This window comes from Aquila chrysaetos, chromosome 14, assembly GCF_900496995.4.
Source record: "Aquila chrysaetos chrysaetos chromosome 14, bAquChr1.4, whole genome shotgun sequence".
NCBI lineage: Eukaryota > Metazoa > Chordata > Aves > Accipitriformes > Accipitridae > Aquila > Aquila chrysaetos.
The window spans coordinates 994,846-1,017,152 of record NC_044017.1 but is presented as its reverse complement, the minus strand read 5'-3'; the positions used below and the strand labels follow the sequence as shown (position 1 = coordinate 1,017,152).

Here is a 22,307-nt window from a genome sequence, read left to right as displayed (position 1 = left end):
TAAACTCCAGCATTACCGTCATTATTTTAGCTTTTTAAATTTCTTGTGCTACGAGTGAAACATGGGTGTGCTTCTGCCACTTTAGTATAGATGAAGACTTCTTGCACAAACTGGCAGTGAGCTTTAATGTTTGGGGTTAGACTCAATATTGTATCTTTCCTACTCGTGTTAATTAATAGGCAAACTTCACCACTTCTCCAGGAAAGAAAAATATAAATAATTACTTAGAGTATTGATTCATCCACAAAATGAGGAGCCTTGTTCTCACAAGGACGAAAGCCACAGCAGGTTTGTTTGTTTCTTTCTCCGTAAGATGTATTTGTTCCAATTAAGGCCAAGAAGTGCGTGTTTTAGAACTACAGCCAATGACACAACATCCTCGAATGCACAGACCTAAAAGACTGACTTTCTTTCCTCTTTCTCCTGCCTGCCAGCCTTTTCCAAAGATATTCCTTAATGGAGAATCGGCCTGAAAAACCAACTGAAACAATTGCTGCCTAATGAACACCCTTCTCCAAGTGCTAGCATTTAAACAGCACACATAGTAAATCTAGCTTATTCACAGGCAGCCTTCCTGGAAACTCTTAAATTAGAGTATTAAGGCCCAAGAAGAACAAAGCTGTAGGCATCGGTGACCTCCAGCCTCTGGCTTGGCTAAAGGAGCCCACCAGCAAGTAGTAGTGCTGGGGGAGAACTTACTAAATTAGAGAAAAGGATGATGTGACGCCCCAAATTTCAAATCCATCATTTACAACTGCTTGCTCCCACACAAGGCAAGTTTATCATCTGTGCTAATTGAGCGGGATTATTTTCACTCACAAAACCTGTGTAAGAATTATATTTGTTGTGAAGCAGCATGTAGCAGGACAAATACACATAATTACAGATTTAGGGAAAAAGAACAATGAAATGTTATGGCAAGAAAAGCGACCGTTGATGTATAAATCACTGCGCTCTTTTGTGTTGTGCGGTCTAACTTCCAGACTACAGAAACGAGCCCTGGCCACGGCTGTTCAGACCGAGACACGCTGGAGACGGGGCCAAGCCGTGCCTCCTCCTCCAGTTTTGGGAGACGCCGAAGGAACGCAGTGACCGCCACCTCCCGAAAGCCAAAAGGGTGAAACCAATGGAAAGGTGGAAACGCATCCTCTGCGGAGCCAGCGCCCTGGTGAGGGACGACGGAGGGGGAGCCCAGCTCTGCAGGGGCGGCAGACCCCGGGCAGCAAACATTCCCAAGGGAGCAGCACGGATCCGGACTTGGGCTCTCCTCAGGGATCGACTCCGACCGGGCAAAGGCAAAAGGACAGAGTTTCTGAGCTGACCTCCATCACCTGCGACTGACTCTACCACCTTATCTGACCACAGCCCCATTCTACTTTGCTGCTGTGTGGCGGTGTTGTACCAGAAAGATGAAAATGACTCGGATTTCCCCATCCGCATGCCAGGACAAAGGCTGGTCACCCTGTGATCTCACCGCTGCAAATATTTCTTCTTGCTAGTAATTCTTCTTCACGTAATGGGAATGTGTAATATGAAACACGTGACATTTCAGAGGACCGGATCTTCGCTTTTAAATTAAGCAATTTAGATTCCCATGCATAATAAATATGAAATTCATATGGTAAGAAACGTGCACCTGTCTGTTATTATCAATAATATGACCTAAACGCTGCCCTGAAAAACAAAGCCCCACTGATTCTAATTTTAGATTTTGTGTACATATAGGTGTGTGTAATGAAGCAGCAGCGGTACACGCTCTCCATGCGTACTCCGAGTGCCAACAGGATGGGTTCAGAGACGGCGTGCCAGGCCATCCTCAGGAACAGCTGCCGGACAGACAGCACCCTTGTGTGCCCTGGTGAAGCAGCCAGGAATTGCCCCATAAAAGGTAGAGGACAGAACCACCCCCAACAGACAGCTAAAACACATTTTACAAGAGCTTTAAACCGACGCGCTCGTCGTTAGACTTTATGGCAGGGGAATATTCTCGCTACGGCTCTGAAGTCTGTACGGTTTGAGAACTGAACTCGGTAAATCTCCTTCCACTTGAGGGTCTGAACTTGTAGGATCTAAGGCTGGTGGGATTAGGAAAGAAAAAAGGCTGAAAATTAAAGGATTAATCTGAGAACTTGATTGTATTGAAATTTTTTCCACAGTTTGCAGTTTTGATCGTGACCTTTGCGAGAAAGATATTTTTCCAATTTACTTTCCTGATTTTCTTACAACAATAAAGCACAAATATGGATGGAGAGAATAAAAAAATTTCACCTCATGCGTTTCAGTTTGACCACAAAACTTACAGTGGCCTATTAGTAGTAGGCATGATCATTATTCCTGCATTAGTATAGTACTTTTGCTATTGTATTTTCATGAAGACTTTAAATAAGTCATTTGCTGGGTACTAAGCATTTTCTGAAGCTATTTATTAAATGTCAGGAGGATTACGACTACTGTTTTATGATCCTATTTTTGAAAACCTTATACCTGGGGAAAAAAAAAAAAAAGGACAATGTACATTCAGCCTCGGTAGAGGTTAACAAAAACTTCAGGATTACTTCTGAATCTTTATTTCTGCAAGTGCTGAGGTAGCCTTGAGCATTCTGAGGTAGCATCAACACTTACGAAATGTTTGCAGGATGGCATCTGTAAAAATAAAGTTAATGAACTGGCTTTTAAAGTCTGATCAGAATGTGCCTTCAACTAATTAAAAAACTTTTTTTTTTTTTTCCCAAACAGAAATATAATAAAGATGGAGCAAGAGGTTTTCAGAATCCTGTGACTGATCCCGAGGAAGCTGCTTTACTCCAGCGGTCGCTTGGGACAGTGACACGCTCTTTGAGCAGCTGGGACAAAGACAGCACTGGAACCATTGCTTTCCATAAAAAGCTAACCTTCTAACTTTCTGCTTTTCAGCTCTCAATGTTCTTTACTGAGAAACCTACATGCCAATACAGGCCCCTGTACCCCAACTTCAGAAACTTAGGAGAAAAGCTTAGCGAGTTTCCTGACTCATTTCTGTCGGCAGTCAGATATAGTCATACTAAAGCATTCGAAGAATCTTGCTCGCAATTAATAACCTAGTGCTTACCATGAGAAAGCACAGAAAAGTATATTAAGTACAGTAAAAGCTGTATGATGAAATCAGTGTGCTTTCTGTCTCGCACTTTTGGATACAGAGGGCATTTTTTACTGTCAGCCCAAAACTGGTGTATTGTGGGCGACATCTGACATCTGTACAAAGCCCATGGATGTGAGTCCCTCCCCCACGTCCAACTAGCCAGGCAGCTTATCAAATAACAGCAACATGCAGAGTTCCCAAACCTTTTTAAAAATAAGTACTATATTAGACCAAAAAGTCACGAGACACGAACAGAAAATAGGAACAGAGCAGTCCGTTCCCCACTCCCACCAATGTTAAAATAATTTTCTGTACCACACTTATTTTAAAGCCCAGCAGTTCCTGGCACTAATGTACCCTTACTGCTCAAAGTCCCGGAGAAGTTAAATTTGATTTTGAAATTTTACCAAAAATAAAATTTATATTATGCACAGTTTCCAACTAATTTCTTAGGAATCTACTTCTTGTTTAGAGAAAGTTCGCACATTCAACCATGTTAAATTATAAAGGGGTTTTCCTTAATGATAACCACTCAAACCTGCCTAATTTCATCATAGTAAATTCTCAAAAAAAATTAGAACTTTACCTGTCAGCACTTTTTCACTGAAAATATCTACTATTCCTTACTACACAGACATTTCTGAAACAGTAAGATTATTGACAGTTAAAATTCTTAGAGAAATAAATTCTTAAAGAGATTTTGTTAATCAGTATTGACTGATGTAATAAATGTGTTGTCATGCTTTTCCCAACTTGTAAAACTATATATATACACATACTATAAATATATATGTGCACTCTTAGCTTTAACTATATCCTAGTAATTATAAAATAAATGCAATTTTAGAAAGCGTGTTAGTACTCGTTGCTAGTCTTGTCTATTTAACTGGGGAAACAATGCCAAACTTCTGTGCTTTAATACCTTACCTGAACTAATTGGTGTAGGCAGTTAGCTTTAAATTAATGTAAAAAAAAATAACCCTAAAAATGCGAACAATCAAGACGCTTCTTAAAATGCAGCCTGAAACCTTCTGTTGGGGAATCCTACCCACTTAACTTTATGAAGTTTAACTACCAGCCTGACTATAAAGTTATTCATTGAAAAGTTTTATTAAGGAAATGTCATGAATACTAATAACACAGTACGTTAGCCCGTTACTTGTACAAGTGCAAACCGAAACAGAATACAGAATAGCATTCCACATACAAGTCCTTACTGTTTAAAAAGAATGGTTATTAAACAGTGTATGTATTCATCATCTGGCTGTTGAGAAAATAACAACATTCATATTTTAAATATCACTTTGTCCACAGGAGAAATATTTAAGCAAGGCAGAAGTCCTACCAGCTTGATGCAAAGCAAATAAAAGTTCCAAGAAAAGGTCCTAGTGATTTCAGTGAAGTAGCAGTGTCCTAATCACAGCCTGCTGAACCACATAAAAACCAGTTTACCGATTCCCAAAGACTCTGAACTGACTAAAATCCAAAAAAATAGACCAGAGCTCTCTGTGAGAGTCCTTTGATCCATACAGAGCCTTCACATTAGTTTCTGTCATATTCAACATCATATACAAAGATATGCCATGTGGATATAAGGTATACACCCAGCTGTAAACCCAAAATGCTTTTTTGCAGAAGCAGTGATTTTATAGGACTGATCTCACTCCAGTTTAAATGGATTAAGTAAATGTGAATTCAATGAGAAGAGGATCAGTAACTGCTGTGGAACAGACAGGAAAAAAAGCTTCATCAAAAAAGATTAATGTGGAGTCACTGCCTCAAAATGGGTATGGAATTTCGTTAAAAAGAAAGGCACCACTCTTAGGTGAAGTCTCTGCAAGAAAAATTCCCATAGTGTGACACAGCAAGATGACAGACTGGTTTTATACACAGACTAACGAATGAAACTTTGAAAACAAAGTACAGCATTTCATATTATTAAATTTTTAAAGTGAGTTTTGGAAGCTACTTTTCTTTGCCAGTGCAGTATTATTAGATTATTTTAATACCATAACAAAGTTTTACAGAACATGCTAAATAGGGACAGTTTTGAATTTAAATAAATTTAAGAAGTTGAATCTGCTGACCTTTATTTATATGTAACATTTTTCCACACAGTTAATGAAACTATTAATGTAAGCAATGGTTACTTGCATTAATAGGACTTGCAGGCTAGAAACTAAATGGAATTCAAACAAATAAATAAACAAACACATTCACGCTCATCCCTTAAGATCTTTAATGGTGAGTACCACATTATACAAAACCAGATTATAAAATACCGTAACACAAGTTTCTAAAGCTGCAGCACTTGTATTCCTCACTTCCACTGGATGGGAAGAACCTCTTCTCGGGGCTCGGGCTCTCCTGCAATAAAATCCTGCAGCAAGCCCATAAATGCTTTGAAAGAGTCCCCTGAAACTGTAGCTCATCTCCATCCCGGGGTTTGTGGTACCTCCTTGTCCTCCCCCTTCCTCACCCGCGACGGAGCCCACCTGCTTTGGACTACCTGGGGGAAATGCTTGCAGGGCACTGAGAAAGGGAACGGTCAAGGTTTTATTTTCTTTTAATCACCACCCTGGACACAAAAGGGTAGTGGTGCCACCATTTCGTGTGTCTCGAGTAGCCATGCCCACGGATGCTGTTCTTGGTGCCTTTTCCTGGACCTATTCTTAACTGAAATCAGTTGCAAAACTTCCATTGACTCCAGTAGGGCAAAACAATGCAATATGTTTACAACTGAAATCTTAATAACCTATACAAGAATGATTCTGCAGCATTATTACGTTTTCTCAAAATTTTAAGTGGACAGGGAACGAGGAGCATGTATGAAATTTTAGCTGTTTCATTTAACAAGTCATTGCACTACCTTTTGAAGAATACTAGAGGAACGCATTTAAAATACCAACAAAGGATTTCTAATAGGCATAAAACAAGGATGGGCTGAGAGTGCATACACTTCTCCCCAAAGAAAACATTTTTTTGCATGGACCCGCAGGATTTGACAGTCAAATTGTACCATCTCATCACAGTCTTAAGGGCACAGACCTTGCAGTGTACAGAGAGACACCCACAGATGCCATCCCTCTTCAAACATGTCAGAAAATGCCCTGACCGGTCTCCTAGAAAGATGTGTCATGAGCTTCCTTCACCAAATAACTGGTGTGACTATTGCTGTTGCAGAGATACAGACACTCACTTCTTTGCTCCATCCAGCTTAGGATGGCCACAAGTCTAAAGGCGCCTTGCACTCGAGAGAGCCCAAAACCTGCAGCCAAGACGTGACACTTGGCAAGAACCGTACCCCTGTCACCCTTCACAGATACGGAAGGTCACCTGCGAGCCAGCACCGAAGACATCCTCTTGGAGACACTCTAAGAGAAAACCTGGTTCCTTAAAAGCTGTGATGTACGAGGTTACGGATGTGATCTCATCCCGTGGAAAAAGGAAACGAGCCAAAGGAGGTGCCGCAGACTCTCCTTCAGGGCTACCCCGATCCTGGGCTCCGGCAGAGGCAGCTGACTCTGCCGCTCCTGCCCAGGGGACCAGGGCATCTCAGGGTGGCCACGGACTCAGGGGGGCCGGGAGCCCCCTCTCCCCAGCCCACCCAGCCAAGCAGAGGCAGTGCCCTCCCTGCCTTCAGCCCGCCAGCGCGCGGCTGCCTGGAGGGTTTTGCTGCAAGATGGCCTTGTCTGGTTCAACTGGACACCACCGCCGCCTGCAAGAGATGGTTTAGTTTTGCTGGAAAGCTGCCCTTTCCCTCGCCGCTGGGCTCTCACTCGCAGAACAAAGAAAAAAAACCCACTCGCATAACTAAAAACTTCAGACCAACTTGTGCTTCACCCCTCTGTCCCCAACGTAAATCCAGGGTGCGAAAATGGATGCGCGGTTTTTCCTTCCGTAAAAGGGAAGCACATTTTCCTCTGCCTTAAAAAAAAACCTCTGAGAGCAAACATCTATCTGTTTGGTTTTTCCTCTACAATGAGAGCCGAGATCCGGGCTTTTTGCACAAGGACATGTAGTCTGGCTTAGAACATTTACCACACGGGTAAGGCTTGAAATGCTGAGAAGGTGTACGATTTGTTTTTTTACCAAAGTCGACACAGGTATTTTTTCAAAAAAATCTAGATTTTATATTCAGTTTTCATACATGACCTCCACATAAAGCACTATTAATAGCAATTAACTTTTTGTATTATTGTGCAGAAAGCAATTACTGCTCTGCTAAAAGTACTTAAAGCACTAGAGAATTCTGATCCATTTACTAAATCAATTCCGGTTACCACAAAAGAACCGCTAATGTGCTTCAGGACAGTCTTCTAACTAAGGGGGGAAAAAAAAAAAGGGATGGATATGACCAATGTTCTATTTTAAAGTGTATTATATTAACATTTCATCAGCCTTTACAGAAATATGAACCCTCACAACAGTGCTGGACTTTCTCAGCTTCAGCAAACAGGGAATCACTCCTCAAATCACTGCTCGCTCTCTCTCCTACACAAGCATGGAAACACACACAGGCACATTCTCCTTTTTATTGCATTTCAGCAGAAACATGCTTTCTACATAGAGTTTAAAAACTGCAAGTGGCTGCAGTGGAGAGCAGCAGCCAATCTGTATAAATGGCTTATTCTGAGGAATTTCTGAAAGAGAAAACACTCAGTAGGTGCATTGTAATTAGTCGGTCTTTCTAGTTACCTCTTGACAAATGATGCATGCGGGTCTGGATGAGAGCCCAACTCTTGACCCATGCCACCACTACACACTTTAGTACTTCAAGCTGAAACCCCTAGCCTCAGCATTCTTTTGTTTTTCCAGAAACGCAGTGCTGGTAATGCACAACTTGAGAACCAGACATGAGTAGCAAAGTTGGAATTCTTTCAGAAGTGCTTCGTATAACTATGTCCTAAATATATCCGACGAAAGCTTCCTGCCTTCGATTCCTTCCAAATACGTAGCATGTTTCAGGACTGGGTTAAGGGACGGAACGTGGAAATACACACAGCGAAACACCATTCGGGCAATGCTTAACGATATGCTCTGGCCACATCTGTAAGCCTTTCGAACCGAAGATATTCATGTGATCATTATTTTAAACAGGGGAGCTTAGAAGCCTGTCGAGAAATGCAACTTTTGCCACAAAAAGGACCCTTAAAAAATAACTATATTTTGGACAGCCCGTGACTGCCCCCTTTGGCACTTCCCCATTAGGACAGGTTTCAGCACGACCCCCCGAGCAGCACGGCGGGTCTTGGGGTACGGGCTCGGGGTACAGCGACCGGGAACCCCCCTTACACACCACCGCACCGGCGGGCCCTGCTCGGGGACACCTTCTGCTCGCCTGCGCTGTGAATAAATAAAAGGACGAGCCTTCACAGTCCCTCATCTTCCATGGAAGAGATCAGGAATGGATGGTCTAAATCACCGTCTTCCATTTTAATCTGCATGTATATGGGCAACCCGGAAAGAAGGGGATATTGCTCATTAACACTAGTTGTCTCTCTAGGAGAGTTTTCTAAAGCAAAGCTCATCTGCAACTCGAATTTGGTTTTCTTCATCAGGAAGAAAAGAATGACAAAGGGCTTTCCAGTCAGAGGCCGTTCATGTGTTAGCGATCCCTTAGCTGAAAGGATGGGTGTACCCTTCAGAAGAAAACTTCACAAACTGGCAGGCAAGAATATTTTCATGAAAGGTGAAGACAAGAAGCCTAGACATTCAAATACCCTGCAAGCCTACAGGCATAAACCCGTTCTGCAACTCCGCACTGCAATTACAGTCAGTATGGAATCCACGTATGTCTGCGTGTGTCCACCTATATCTACAAAAGGTAATAAATCTATAGTCTAGTGGCCAGTTATTTACAAAACACTAATTCATTATGACAGAGCCAGAGGGGGACCTGTCCTGCCCCAACCCTCAGCTTCCATTTGACAAAGTCCATGTGCCGCTGTGTACACTTATATTTAAACTTAATCCATTTTCCTCTGTCATCTTACAATTACAATACAAGTCACAATAATATTAAATTTCACTGCCTACAGCATTGCACAATTGAACCATTACTGTAATGAAAACTGACTCCCTTTGATATTAACACTGGTGTTTTCTCTCATTTGCTAGCCATGAAGTACAGGAAGAAACCAATGTTGTTTTAATTAAAGAATTGTTGTTCAAAATATGCTACTGGGAATATTAAAGTAGTTCTTTCCTCTTGCAGCAAAGATAATCAGGTATTTATATGGCTTGGATTTTTTTTTTTGGGGGGGGGGGGGGGAGAAATCTGTGCCATGAATTCAGCGTTAACACAAACCCACTGCTCTACTTGACCTGTGCTCACAGAGGCGGGGTGTGCCAAACCCAAGAAAGATGGTGCTTTACTGAAAAGCTGCAGAGCAGTAGTTAGCATGGAATGGAAAGTCAAACCAAACCGTGTGTACTTCTTACACAAGTCACTAAAGTCTTTGCTTTTACAAAGCTGACAGAGAGCAGCCGGCATTTGCCAAAGAACTACTTTTCAAAAAGGGCACTGTAAATCACAAGAGAGAAACAATAAAACCAGATTGTTCTATTGCTGTGCTATTCTGTGCTCTTCTCCACCGCTCCTATTACAAAAATAAATGTCTTATGTCAGCCACAATACAAGGATACCAACCAAAGTTTGCAGTCTTCCTTCTCTTGACTACAATTTGTTCACACCTGTACAGTCTTGTTCCAAGACATGCTCCGAGCAAAGTCTATAAAAGAGGGCGGGGACTGTCTTGTTACTTGATGAGACATTAATAATTGGTGATTAGATCTCAAATTCAAAGAAAAAATTTCAGCTGCTTTGCAGTTGTTAGAAAATATATTATTGCATACCATTTGCCTGCATAAGTAAACACTGGAAGCAGCAGAAGTCGTTAACTCACAACTTTCAGGAAAAGTTATGCCAAATCAATAACAGCATTGTATGACAAACCAAAGGTATTTTGGCAAATCATTGTTATGCAAAGATTTTCAGAATCCAGTTACAACTCTCTATCAGTCTTATACCGCAACCTTTTCCTCTTTATATTAAAAAGACAGTTTTCAGGTGAGAGAAAATGACCTTGAGCAAAAATCCAAATGGGAGATTACAATCAGCCTGCACTTGCATCTCACATTAAACCCAAGATTCAGCCACTCGCAAGTGTGGACATCCCACGTTCTTACATTAAATACCAGCTTTTCCAAAGTTTGACTGACTTGCAGAAGCAGCATAAAACTAGGTGGCCGCTGCCACCTCCAAGACAGTAGTAATGTATGACCTCCCAAGAACCAGTTTTTGGCCCGCTGCAGGTCTGAGCCTCTCAAACTAAGCTAAACTGACGCTGGAGTAGTTTAAAAACTCCTGTAAAGGTCCAGAAGTGCATTCAAGACTAGATCGGCCATCCCCACCCCGGGTGGAAGAGTCCATCAGAGGGGTTCAGCAGACGGCTGGGGACAGCGGGAGCTCCAGCCACACTCCATTTGAACCCACTGATTGAAATTTGAAATTGCCAGACACTGGCATTTTAACAAAATGCTCAGCCTGTGCACTCTGTGCAAACTGGGTTCTCTCTCAGGCGGTCACCCGGGCTCCTGGGAACAGCTAGGTCGCTCTCAGCAATCAGTCATCAGTGGAAATGTGCTGCTGGCATTACACCGAACTGCAAGCAAAAGCACAGAAAACTGGGTTCCAGCGGAGCTACTGCTGCAGCCAGACCTCCAGGAGCAAAGCTGGTGGACCCGCTCGAGCTGTCCCAGCCGGCACAAGGGATCACCACCGGTAAGGCTACGCTGACTACTGGCAAGCCACAGGAAAATTAAGACTCTGTCCAAATGCAGACAGGGCTGTAGCTTCTGACATCATTTTCTGATATTAAAAAAAAACGTAATGAAGCTTCAGAGAGTTCTGTATTTGTCCAACCCCAAAAAACCTTTTCACTCTGGCCTTGGTTCAAGACAGCTCATGCTTAAATTCGTCCCGCTTCAGCAAAAATATTCAGCATTCAGCACATGCTTAACACGAGCTTTTCTCAATAAGGACGGTTTCCCGAGTCAGGCGTCAGTGCCATCTTGCTCGCCTTGCTGTCACAGACCAATCCACAGAATGGAAAAGACTGTAATAAGCAACAAATTTATGAAGATTCGGCTTTTGTTTTTCTTCAAAAAGTGCCTGAAAACTGTCTGATAGAAGGAACGATTACCACTAAAAATCGTCTCTTTCAAAATATTTATCACGCAGACTAGTAATCTTGCCTGCCAACGTGACCTTCCCTGTCCAGCTCATCTATATAGCTTGGAAATACCTTGGAAAAAGAAAACCCCCAAAAACCTAAAGGTCAGGTGTTGTGCAGCGATTAAGCTAGCCTGCTTATGAACTAAACTGAAATTAATTAAACATCAAGAAACCAACCGAAGTGCGGAAAGTGAATGCTATGGGATTGCAAATCCTCAAAAGGAGTCAAGATGTTCCCAACTCCAAATTTACACTTTCATCCAGTCAGGTATAGAAACCAACTGCTGCTCAGGCAGTAGGTAAGCAGATGGCAAGCACCAGCAAAAATGAAAATGTGAAACGATGCACCACTCGAAGAGTCAGAAGCGCAGTTATGTGTGCTTTCATCAGTGCTCGCTGCATAGGTTCCTTAAACAAACTGCTTCAAACTTGCAGAACATCAAAAGCCAGATGGGTCTTCCTGAATGAATCCACAGGCAAGGAGCCAGGATTCCCGTTTGCTGCAGAAATAGGCCTGGACTTGATTTGAGTCTTCTGAGCTCTGACAGGCTGGAGTCTGGCAGAACTCCCAATCCAAAATAAAATAGCATTCAATTGCGAATGGGCTTTAACTAATAATAATAATAAATTTTAAATCCCTCTTATTAGCTTTAACATGCACTTCCCTTTACAGTGCATTGTTCACCTTCCCCACCGCTGTTCTTTGATTTGGGTACCGGAGTAAATGCACTATTCAAACAAAAGCTAACAAAACGGTGAGAAGTAATTTGCAGCATCACGGATTTTTCAGCCTAACGTATCATTCCACCACCTAACCTATCCTCCCGCGTAAGACAAGCCATATAATTTCTCATTTTCTGTTGACGATGTATAAAACTTGATTATGCTTTAAAGTGTACACAGCTCTGAATCCTACTAAATAAAGTCTTGTAAATCCTATTTTAGCCATTAACCACAAGACATTTCAAAAGAACACTATAGGTAGAAAACCCATCTTATAGTTATGTATATGCCATACATCACGAATGATTCACCTAGCAACATAATCCTCTACCAGCCTTTATCTTTTCTGGCTCGGAACCTACATTTAAGACCAGAAGAAAGCATAGACTATTACATCAAAGTTTAAATCAGCTGCATTATAATTATCATGCTGATACCGCAATAAACACTGGGTGTCGGCTGGCCAGGATTGCCAAAAAAGATAGAGGTCCTGCCCCTATTTGCTGTCTTTGACAAAGTATATAATCACATCAAAGGAAAAGTTCTCTGCAGCACAGTTAACAGGGGGGGGAAAAAAAACCCTGGATGTTCTCTTTCCTCGAGTGAAATGATAGATTTTGTTCATTACAAGAAAATTAAGATTTGGCCTATAACGAAAAAACAATTATAATGTAAAGCCCTTGTAGGCTCATGTAATACTCACTGAAATCACTGGAGGTATTTTGATGGAGTTGGACAGGAGCTAGACAGAAGCCTTGAACATGTTTATCTACTTGCAACTAGAAACGTAAAGTACTAAATGACACGTCTGAATACGGAATTTAAAATTATCTCTTGTAACACTGCACCTAAGTCTGCTCGAAGACTGTCGAAAATCAGGCTAAGATTAAAGGCGCGCATTTACAAGCACCAAAAAAAAAGACAAAAAGTAACACGTAATTCAGAGCGACCCTGAAGACGCCTCAGGCTTGGGGAATTTCTGCGCGCCCGCTGGCCGGTGTCGAAGACCCGGCTGCCCCGGGGGCGGAGGCGCAGCGGCAAGGCCGCGGCCCGCTCCGCCATTTTGGCGTCAGGCCTGGCCCTCAGGGCCGCACCCGGGGCCACCGGCCTGTGTCCCCAACGCCCCTCCGCCCTTGTGGGGCTGGCGCTGGGGTCGTCCCCCCCCCCAGTTAGGGAACAGGAGTGCAAATGGCAAAACCTCTGCGTTTTAAGTACACCCTGGAGTTGTAGGTCAGTGAAAAACGCGTGCGCCGGGCGAGGGGAACCTGCGGAGGCTTCTGCAGGGGCCCGCGGAGCCCGGGCCTGCTCTGCCCGGCATGGGCCCCGCGAAGAGGCATTACCCCCCGGCCCCCTCTCTGGCTCTCCCAGACCCGCCGAGCCCGATCCGGTACATCTCCGAAACGTGACGTGACGGGCAGGTTCGAAAGCTAAATGTTGGATAATGGTGGGCAAACAAAGGACATCGGTTTTTGCATTATTTCTTTAATTACTTTAACCCTTGTTCGAACAGAAAGCATAAGGCCAGAGTAATTCAGCGTCTCCCTTTGTCATTTGCCTGCCATAAATATGCACCAGTCTGCATTTGAAAAGCTGAAGGAGGCCGCAAGCTTGCTGGACATTTATCATGCTCTGTTCCCTGTTAACAAGCAAATACTTTAGTTGAATGGCCCATTAGCAATCATTGTCAAATGCAGAATGCAAGGTGCTTGGATGTGACCGGCCTGTAAATTAGATGAGAGTGCCCCTGCGCTTTGGAGAATTTCAGCAAATGAATCGGGTCTTTTGATATACATTTGTGAAGGTTAAGCTGCAAGAGAGGAGACGTATCTCAGCTCTTCAGGCCCCGTATATTCTGCCAATCTGTTCGGCTCCCTATATGCACTTGTTTATTTTGCATTTGTTCGGCACCAGCAGCTTGACAGTTTTGGTTCTGGTTCCCTTTTCAGTCAGAATTGTGAAGCTTTCCAGCTTACTACAGGGTAGGCTAAGAATGACAAATTCAAGCATGTAATCAACATCTTTATAAAAAAAATCCAGAAAAGGAAGGAAAAAACCCCCTCAAACTTAAGAAGTGTCCAAGCCGCTGCCAAAGAAACAGCATGAATTCCATTTTGCCGAGCTCATCCCAGGCTCATTCCCACTAAAGAAAGACACAACTGTTATTGTAGGCTTCGGTGTTTTTTTCCCCTTATGTCTAGACTCTGCCTAACAAATGCAGAGTGCTTTCCTTCCCCCCTTAGCACAGAAATGAGCAGGCAATAAAGTAAATATTTCTCGTTTGAATCGCGCCCCTGATTTGCAATGTAATGCTGACTTTAAGTTGTGGCTGTTCACGGTTGTCAGGTGGGTGGAAAAGCAAGCCTTAACTATTTAGAAGGCTCTTGAAGAGAAAAGGCAAGGGGGAAAAAAAAATCCAAGCAGCTGCACTAGGAGAGGTATTTTACTACCTTTACAGCCGCAGATCGCTTAAAGTAAATGACAAAACAATGGCTAAATTGTCTGCCGGCTGAACTCCAGGGGCTGACGGCAAACTCATCCCAATGATTTTAAGTTGGGGCGGAGGGATAGGCAGATGCTTATCTCATTCATTTCTAGATTTCAGCCTGCCTTTCGGAAATAAATACCACCTAGAGACTAAGCCAGATCAATTTGGTTATCTGCAGCTTTATTGGTAAATAGGAATGGATGCTGGTTTGCTTGTGGTTTGGGTTTTGGTTGGGTTTTCTTCTTTTGTACTTTTGCAGGATGGGAAACACAAGAGATGCTGAAGTATCACCTGGCCAAGGCACAGACAATGCAGCATGTTTATCTTTGCTGCTCCCATGGAGTGCGAGATGGAGACCCCAGCCTGAAACACAGCTGAAATCAAAAGGTCTGTTTTCTTTCCAGATAACCCCGGTCCTACCTATCCCCTCTGCTCTCTGTTCCTTGCCAGCATGCCCCTGCCCAAAGCCCAAACAGATTAAGGCAACAAACCCCAAGTGCAGCTAATTCTTCAGAAAGGCTGCTGCTAGGGCAGGAGTTAAAAAGGAAAATCTTCCACACCTAACAATTGCAGCCATCTCAAGTTTTAATCGGTCCCCATCTCGGCAGAAAGCAGTAAATGAAATCTATCTTTACCATATTATACGCCACCAATGAGCAAGAACTGAGCAGCTTTTCTTTACTGCTTTAACCATCCCAAGCCACAAGTAGGCCTTTCATACTTTCTAATCCCGGCCCCCAAGTTTTGTGTGGTTCTCACATAATACCTTACAGCCCGGAGCAAGGCCCTTCGTCTCCAACACCCCTTTCAGAGACGTGTCATTTCTAACATCAAGCTAATCTATATGTTGCCATGGCATCACCCTTTATCTGCCTTTACATCTTATGAACTGCATGGATTTACCACATTATTTTTATCTGAAAGACAGAAAATGGTGGTTTTATTGCCATACAATCAGATTACTGCTGCTAGTTTCTCTATGCCTTTTTACCATACTTCAATCAAAAGGGATCAGTTTCTTTATACTCTGCCCTTGATTTACATTACATCTGTAAAGACCTAGTCTGGGTTGTAATCCCCTTATTAACTATGACCAGGGTTGATTTGCCTAAAAATAAAAGCAAATTGTGTCAGACCTTTTCACTTTGTTTTTGATTCGGAACTACAAAATGGATTACTAAAGAAATCTTCAGAGTTCACACGGCTGGTATAGTACTGAATTTAAAATGAGAATTAAACAAGTTAAACATGGGAGCTGTGTCAACGGTTTACATTTTCCATCATGGGAGAAAGGCTGAACTGCGTTTGTCTTTGTGTTCTCTGGCTTTAAAGAGACAATGAAGCCACAGGAGTTTTTCCAAGCTCTTCTGACACTGTCCATTTGCCATCCCTCCCTTCCTCTGCTTTCCATGCAACTCCCCCCCAAAACTCTTCTCCCTTGCCACTCCCTCCCCCCCCCCCCAGAAAAACCTCCCCTTGCTCAAGACAACAGTGTTCCGCTTAAAAGTCTGTATTCTGTGGCACTGCGTATTTTAATCAAAATATTTCGAGCAGTTTAACATTCCTATTTAAGTTTCCACAACGCCTCGCAAAGAATGAGCTCATAAGCAAATCCATGTAGATGTATGATAAATGACCAGAAAAACAGGTTTCTTTATGTCAGCAGCCAAGGCAGGCAGACGTTAGGCACACATGAATAACATTTTAATCACTATTTTTTTTTCAGAAGAACACTTTCTTCTCATTTGCAACAAGCAATTTCAAGTACTGCAGGTTGCACAACACAGGAAGATCAGATCCTCCAAAAAAAAAAAAAAAAAAGCCCCAAAAGCAGCCCTGGCCCTGGCTGCTGCGCAGGTCTCTCTCTGTGCCAGCATGTCAGGGCAGCCACCTCGGGTCCTCCCCTGACTTCCCATTACAGGAGCCTGGGCTGAATTCGAGACCATCCCTCACACCTGAAGTGATGGGACTTCCTCAAAATGAAACAGGAAAAGGGGGGGGAAAGGGGGGGGGGGGGAGAGGGAGGCATTCTTGTGTGTGGGAAGACGGAGAACTTGAGTGATTTTAGCTTGACTTTTAGTCACTGCCTTTCTAAAGGCAATTAGTTCATTAAACAAAGTGAAATAACATAGCACAGCTTACAGATAACATGCCTTAAGATAATTACTATAAATAATATAGCAATTATACTCCATGTATAAAAGGCAGAGGAAAATAACCAGCTGAAGAATTCGGCCTTCAGTTTGTTCTGAATTCATTTTGCTAATTCACTTGTGCTTCGGAGACCTGGCTACGAATGCCAGAGATATCAAATGGCCTGGAAGCCACCACTCACTCCTTGTATTAGCATGCCAAGTGTCAACAGCTATGTTTTGGGTACAATTTAGGAGCATGTGTTTAAATCATTTTAACCTTCCACTCCTGTTTCTCCAGCTTGAAGCTGTAATTGCCGAGGTTAGAAAGTGCAGTCCCACGACACAGGGCTCCCAAATAAATTCTCGTCTAGCTGAGAGGCTCCCAAACATGTTGTGAGATATCGTTTCAGCAAGCTCTTTGTGCTCCGGCTGGCTAGCCTGTCCTGTGAAACAACGGCTGTCCATTACCTACAGTTTATCATCCTGACAAAATGTGAGGAATGTGGATGTGAAAGCACTAACAATTCCACCCCTGGTGCTTTCTCCTTTTTTTCCCCTCTCTATATTAAAACCGACAAGATTAACCCAAATGCAAACTGCAGAGCATAGTTCAAGGGGCTATTCAATCCGCAGTGAATGCGCATTTGTTTACCTACAAAAATAAGAATTTCAGATACAATGAGAAGCAGACTAGTCTATATGCTACTGAATAGAACATTTAACAGGGTCATCAATTGTAGTTTATTTTATCAGTTTCTGACATGTTAGCATTCATTCAGAGGCGGGCTGTGAAATGTCCCATATATAACTGGTTATCAGAGGGAGAGAAAAACAGCTATATAATCTAACTTAATCAGTGTCAAAGGCACCAATTGTGAGGATAACCTTCCACATGTCACCAAAGGGAACCGCTTTGCTCACCGGCCTATAGCACGCAGTGAGTAGCGACACTTGGACATAAGCAATGGTTTTTTCAATGAGATTTCTCCACCGGCTGACTAAAAGGCACCCCATATACCACTACGCGCCGTCCTGTGTGCCAAAGGTGGTGCTGAGGCCTTGTGAGGTGAAACTGAGGTAAGCCATGCTATCTATATACATCGTTTGTCTTGGCAGAAACAACACAGGCAGAAAGTCCCCCATTAAAAAGTGTCAACAGGAGTTAAGTCCTCAGAGCAATTTTTCTCTTGTGTTTTCAGGATCATGAGATCTAAGGTTCTTCAGAGGCCAAGTCTGTAAAGTGTACCAAAACCATCCTGCAACACTGATGTTTAACCTCCCGAGCAATAAAGTCGCAGGTATAATTATTTTATGTATGTCACTTAAATCTTACGATTTGGTCGAGGCAATAAAAGCAGATCTCTATGAAGGGAAGGGGGGGGGGGGGCGGAAAGGGGGAGGGAGCTCGGTGTTCAAATGGCTACCGCATGCTCTCCATCCCAGCCACCTGCTAGAAATTATAACCTCTCAACTTCTGTGCAAAACCAATTCAGTTTATACGTTCACCTTCACCTAAAATTTATTATTTCATACTTTATATTAACCTGACTAACAACTTCTCCCAGCATTTAATTGCCTACCTGTTCAGCAGATTTATGCGTTGAGGCTTTCAATAGAGTTAAATGCACAGCTTCCCTGAATAAATTAACCGGCACCGAAGATAGTTATTATTTCAAACCGAGGAAGGAGCTTTATTATTATACTATGCCAAGACCCATTCAGCAGCTTACTTCTCGAGCTAACATCCAGCCTGAATCCAGAGCGGGGACAACCTCGTCTAAGGAGAAATTATTCAGTATCCTTCAGGCGAGCAGTTGTGACGAGAATTAGTAAGAAATCCTGCTCCCAGAAGCGGAGCCGTCTCACCGGCAGCAATATCAGTAATGCGTTTGTAAGCTTCCTCGAACTCTGGGCCTGCGAGTGCCCTATAAATCACTAGCCCCAGCAATTGAAAAGACTAATTTTAATAGTGTACTTCTTCACCGTGGTGATTAAGCCTCGATGAATCACTCAAGAAAACGCAATTACATCAACAGCACAGCCTATTCTTACGCGCGCGTTTAAGTTGAAAAAGTAATTAGGTACTATCATTAGATCTACCATTAACAACATCCAAACCTTTTTTGTAATCAAGGAGTTCAGAATCAGCCAAACGGGAACGCCGCTCGCAGTTGGTACGGGAAGCACATCCCCAGGCACCGCACGGAGGGCTGAGCGCGGCGGCGCGGGCGCCCTCCCGTCCCCGCCGGCGAACGAGAGCCACGGCGGCGAGCGGCCGGGGGAGCGGCCGGCGCAGCCCGGGCTCTCCCGCGTTGGCACAGTGACCTCTGGAGGCACCGGCCGGGCCGGGGACGGCGGCGGGCGCCGGCCGGGACCCTTCCTTTTGCTCTTCCCCGCCGGGACCCTTCCTTCCTTCCGTGCCGGCCCGGCAGGCCCACGGACCTGGGCGACGCGACCCCGGCTCGCAGCCGCCGACTGTCGAGAATGCTGCGGCGAGGTCGCTCTGTTCGCGGATGCCACGTCGTGTACCTTTCTCACGGCAAAGGAAGGCTTTGGCTGGGCGGCAGCAGCGAAGCGCCGAGCCAGAGGCTGGAGCTAAACTTTATTTTAACTGGCTTCCCGCCTGGCGCAGAGATAAAACGATCATCTGTCACACAGTGCTAGGAATAAAACCACCGGACTGAGCAGTCCGCAGGTCTCCATATGAATTTTTTTTTTTTTTAAAAAGATCAGAAAACTTTGCTGCATCTCTGTAAGATTCTTTACAGAAAATATGTCCATTATTGAAAAAATACTGGCAGAAATCTGCAGTGAGTTTTTCCTTCAGTGGGAGCAAGGGTAGGTAAGTAGTCTTGCTTTCCAGCCGTCATTGATAAACTGGAGATGCTGCTCCGAACTTTGAAATCTCCACCCCACTCCCGGAGACCCTGCCACCTACCCAGCGTTAACCCCCGAGCCAGGAAACACTCACTCCGCTCGCCCTGCCTCATCGCCACCCTACATTGCCTCTAAAAAGTCCCCCGGGAAAACAAGACGTGGGTTTAATCGGAAATTCGAAATTCAGCTAACACAATGCATACGGTTTGCTTTCAAATACATAGAAGTGAAGACACAGCACGAGTTAAGTTATTTTAACCCATTTCTGGTGTAAAACGCCCTAAACTCATTACAGACCACTTCTTCCCCCCCCGTGATCTGCGTTCTCTAAAACAGTGGTTCTAATCACAGAAGTTCAGAGCATTTCACAACTGAAAGAAGCCAACTTTTATTTTGCATGTCAAAAATGAAAGGGGACAAAAAGAGAAGTAGGAATACTTTTTCACCACCGACTCGGATTTCTCTTTAGAAAGACGGGCCACTTCCCAAAAAGTTCCTCTTCCCCACAGCAAGAATTTTGTACGTTTAAGTAAAGAAGTTTTTTAAAGGATACGCTTCTGTTTTAAGAGTGTGCTTTGCGAGTGAAGTCCTGGGAACGCATGTACTTTTTCGCCTGGGTTTGTTAATGAAGAATGACACTAAATGGTTGTGTGACGGGTAATGCTTACTTCATTACTCACTGCCATGTGCCTCCATACCATCAACTCCACAACCAAATTTAGCCCTGCCGTAAGCAGCTGGAACTTCGCGGGAGTCAATGGGATGAGTCCGCACCCGCAGACGGACAACTCGAAGAGGAACCCCCCCTTCCCTGGCCGCCCACCGCCGCCCGCCTCCCCTGCTCCGACCCCGGGGGGGGGGGGGGGGGGGACGGGACGGGACGGCGGCGGCTCCCGGCCGAACTCCCGCGGGTTCCAGCCTGCCGCTGCCCCCCCTCCCGGGGCAGCTCCGCCGTGACACCGACCAGCCGCCCCGGGAAAGCCCAGGCCCAAGTCCCCGGCGGCCGCCGCTCGCAGCCTTCCCCCGCCCCATCCCCGCGGCTCCCGGCGGCCGCGGCACCGGCCACCCCCCCCCCGCCGCCGCCGCCGCCGCCGCCGCCCCCCCAGCTCCGCGCACCGCCGGCCCCCGGGGGAGGCGGCGGGCGGGAGCGGGATGGGAACTTACTTGGGGTTGGAGGAATTCCAGTAGATGGGGTCTAAAACGATGGACCTGGCCAGCGCGGTTCTGCACAACACCATCGCGACTCCCCAGCAGTACTTCCAGGCGGAGGCGTCGCGCCGCCGCGCTGCCATGGTGGCGGGCGGCACCGGGTCCCTCCCCGGAGCCTCGCCAACGCCGCTGCCCCGGCACCTGAGCGGCAACGGCGGGGCGTGTGTGGGGTGGGGGCGGTATCCCAACAGCCGGGACGATCGGTAGGGAAGAAAGAACGAAAAATAAAAGAATCAAAAAATAAAAACAGTTAAAAATCACACGCGAAGGGTCGACGATGCACTTGGTGAGAGCCGCAAGCAGATCTACTGAGTCACGTCTGCCACTCGCACGTAGGAAACTCTCCCGCGAGGTAAGATCCAAGCTACCTCCGAAGTAACAACAGCAAGAACGACAAAAAATCGCAGCCGCCTCAGTCCTTCCTCTGACCGGGGGTCTCCCGGCTGCCTTGGAAGATGCCACTCAAACTGCCAACTCCCATTTGGATCCAGTGCGCCATACGCGTTCACAGTGTCTACGGCTCGCGTGGAAAGGAGTGAAAAAAGGTGAAAGGACAGAAGCGGCGGGGAGAGAAATGAGAGGGGTCGGGGGGGGGGGGGGGGGAAGGGACACAGCCTCGGCAGGAGGCTCCTCCTGCGTGTCTCTCACTGCTCTCCGCAGTTTGCAATCCGCACAGGCACCAGCCCGGGCTGTTTCGGGGAGCTCGGAACCAACCGCGAGTCAATAAATCCACTCCGAGAGTCAGCTCCCCCGGTCCCGGGGAGGCGCATCGGCAGGGCTCCGGCTTCCCCGGGGGGCACTGCTGTCCTTGTCGCCGGCAAAGCCCCCGGAGCGGAACAGGGCAAGAAAGAGGGGGCGAAAAATAATAATTAAAAAAAAATTAGAAAAAAAAAAAAAAAACAACAAACACAAAGCCAACAAAACGCGGGGGGGGGGGGGGTCGCAGCGCCAAAACGTCCCTCTCTGTCTCTCTCCCCTTGCGAGATCCGCAGTGCGCGCCGCGGCAGGAGGAGGAGGAGGAGAGCCGGGCGTGGGACTTGCGCCGCCGCGCAGCCCGGCGCGGAGGAGCAGGACGGAGGCGGAGCGGCGCACCAGCCGCGGCCGGCCCGGCCCGGTCCGTTCCGTTCCCTCCGCGGCGCCTTCCAGCCGCGATGCCTCCGTCGCCGCTGTTGTTGTTGCCGCTGTTGCCACCGCCGCGGCCAGTCCCCGGCGCAGGAGCGCGGCCGGCGGCAGCGCGCCGCCGTAGCCATATAAGCGCGGCCCCGCCGCCCCGCCGCCGCCGCTCATAGGGCCGCCGCCGGGCCGCCGCGCTGGTTGGGCGCCGCGTGTGTCACTTAACCGCCGCCGCCGCGGCGGGCGGGGCCGCGCCGGGGCCGGCCGAGCGGGGCCGGCAGGTAACACCCCCCGGACCGGGACCGGGACCGGGACCGGGACCCGAACCCGGCGGGGTGATGGGGGAGAGCCCGCTCGCTCTGAGTCCCGCTGGGGCCGTGCGGGAGAGCGCGGCTGGCCCACGCGGGG

The 22,307-nt window shown here is 45.9% G+C and overlaps 1 protein-coding gene across 1 annotated transcript in view; it reads right to left on the bottom strand.

Annotated features, from left to right (window-relative positions):
• Positions 1-22,026, bottom strand: part of EFNB2 (ephrin B2) — a 45,872-nt gene extending 23,846 nt beyond the window's left edge. Inside the window, exon 1 of the mRNA XM_030036348.2 lies at positions 20,742-22,026. Within this exon, the coding sequence (XP_029892208.1) occupies positions 20,742-20,869 (128 nt within the window). The 5' untranslated portion in view covers positions 20,870-22,026. The remainder of the gene's footprint in view (positions 1-20,741) is intronic.
• Positions 22,027-22,307: the final 281 nt, after the last annotated feature.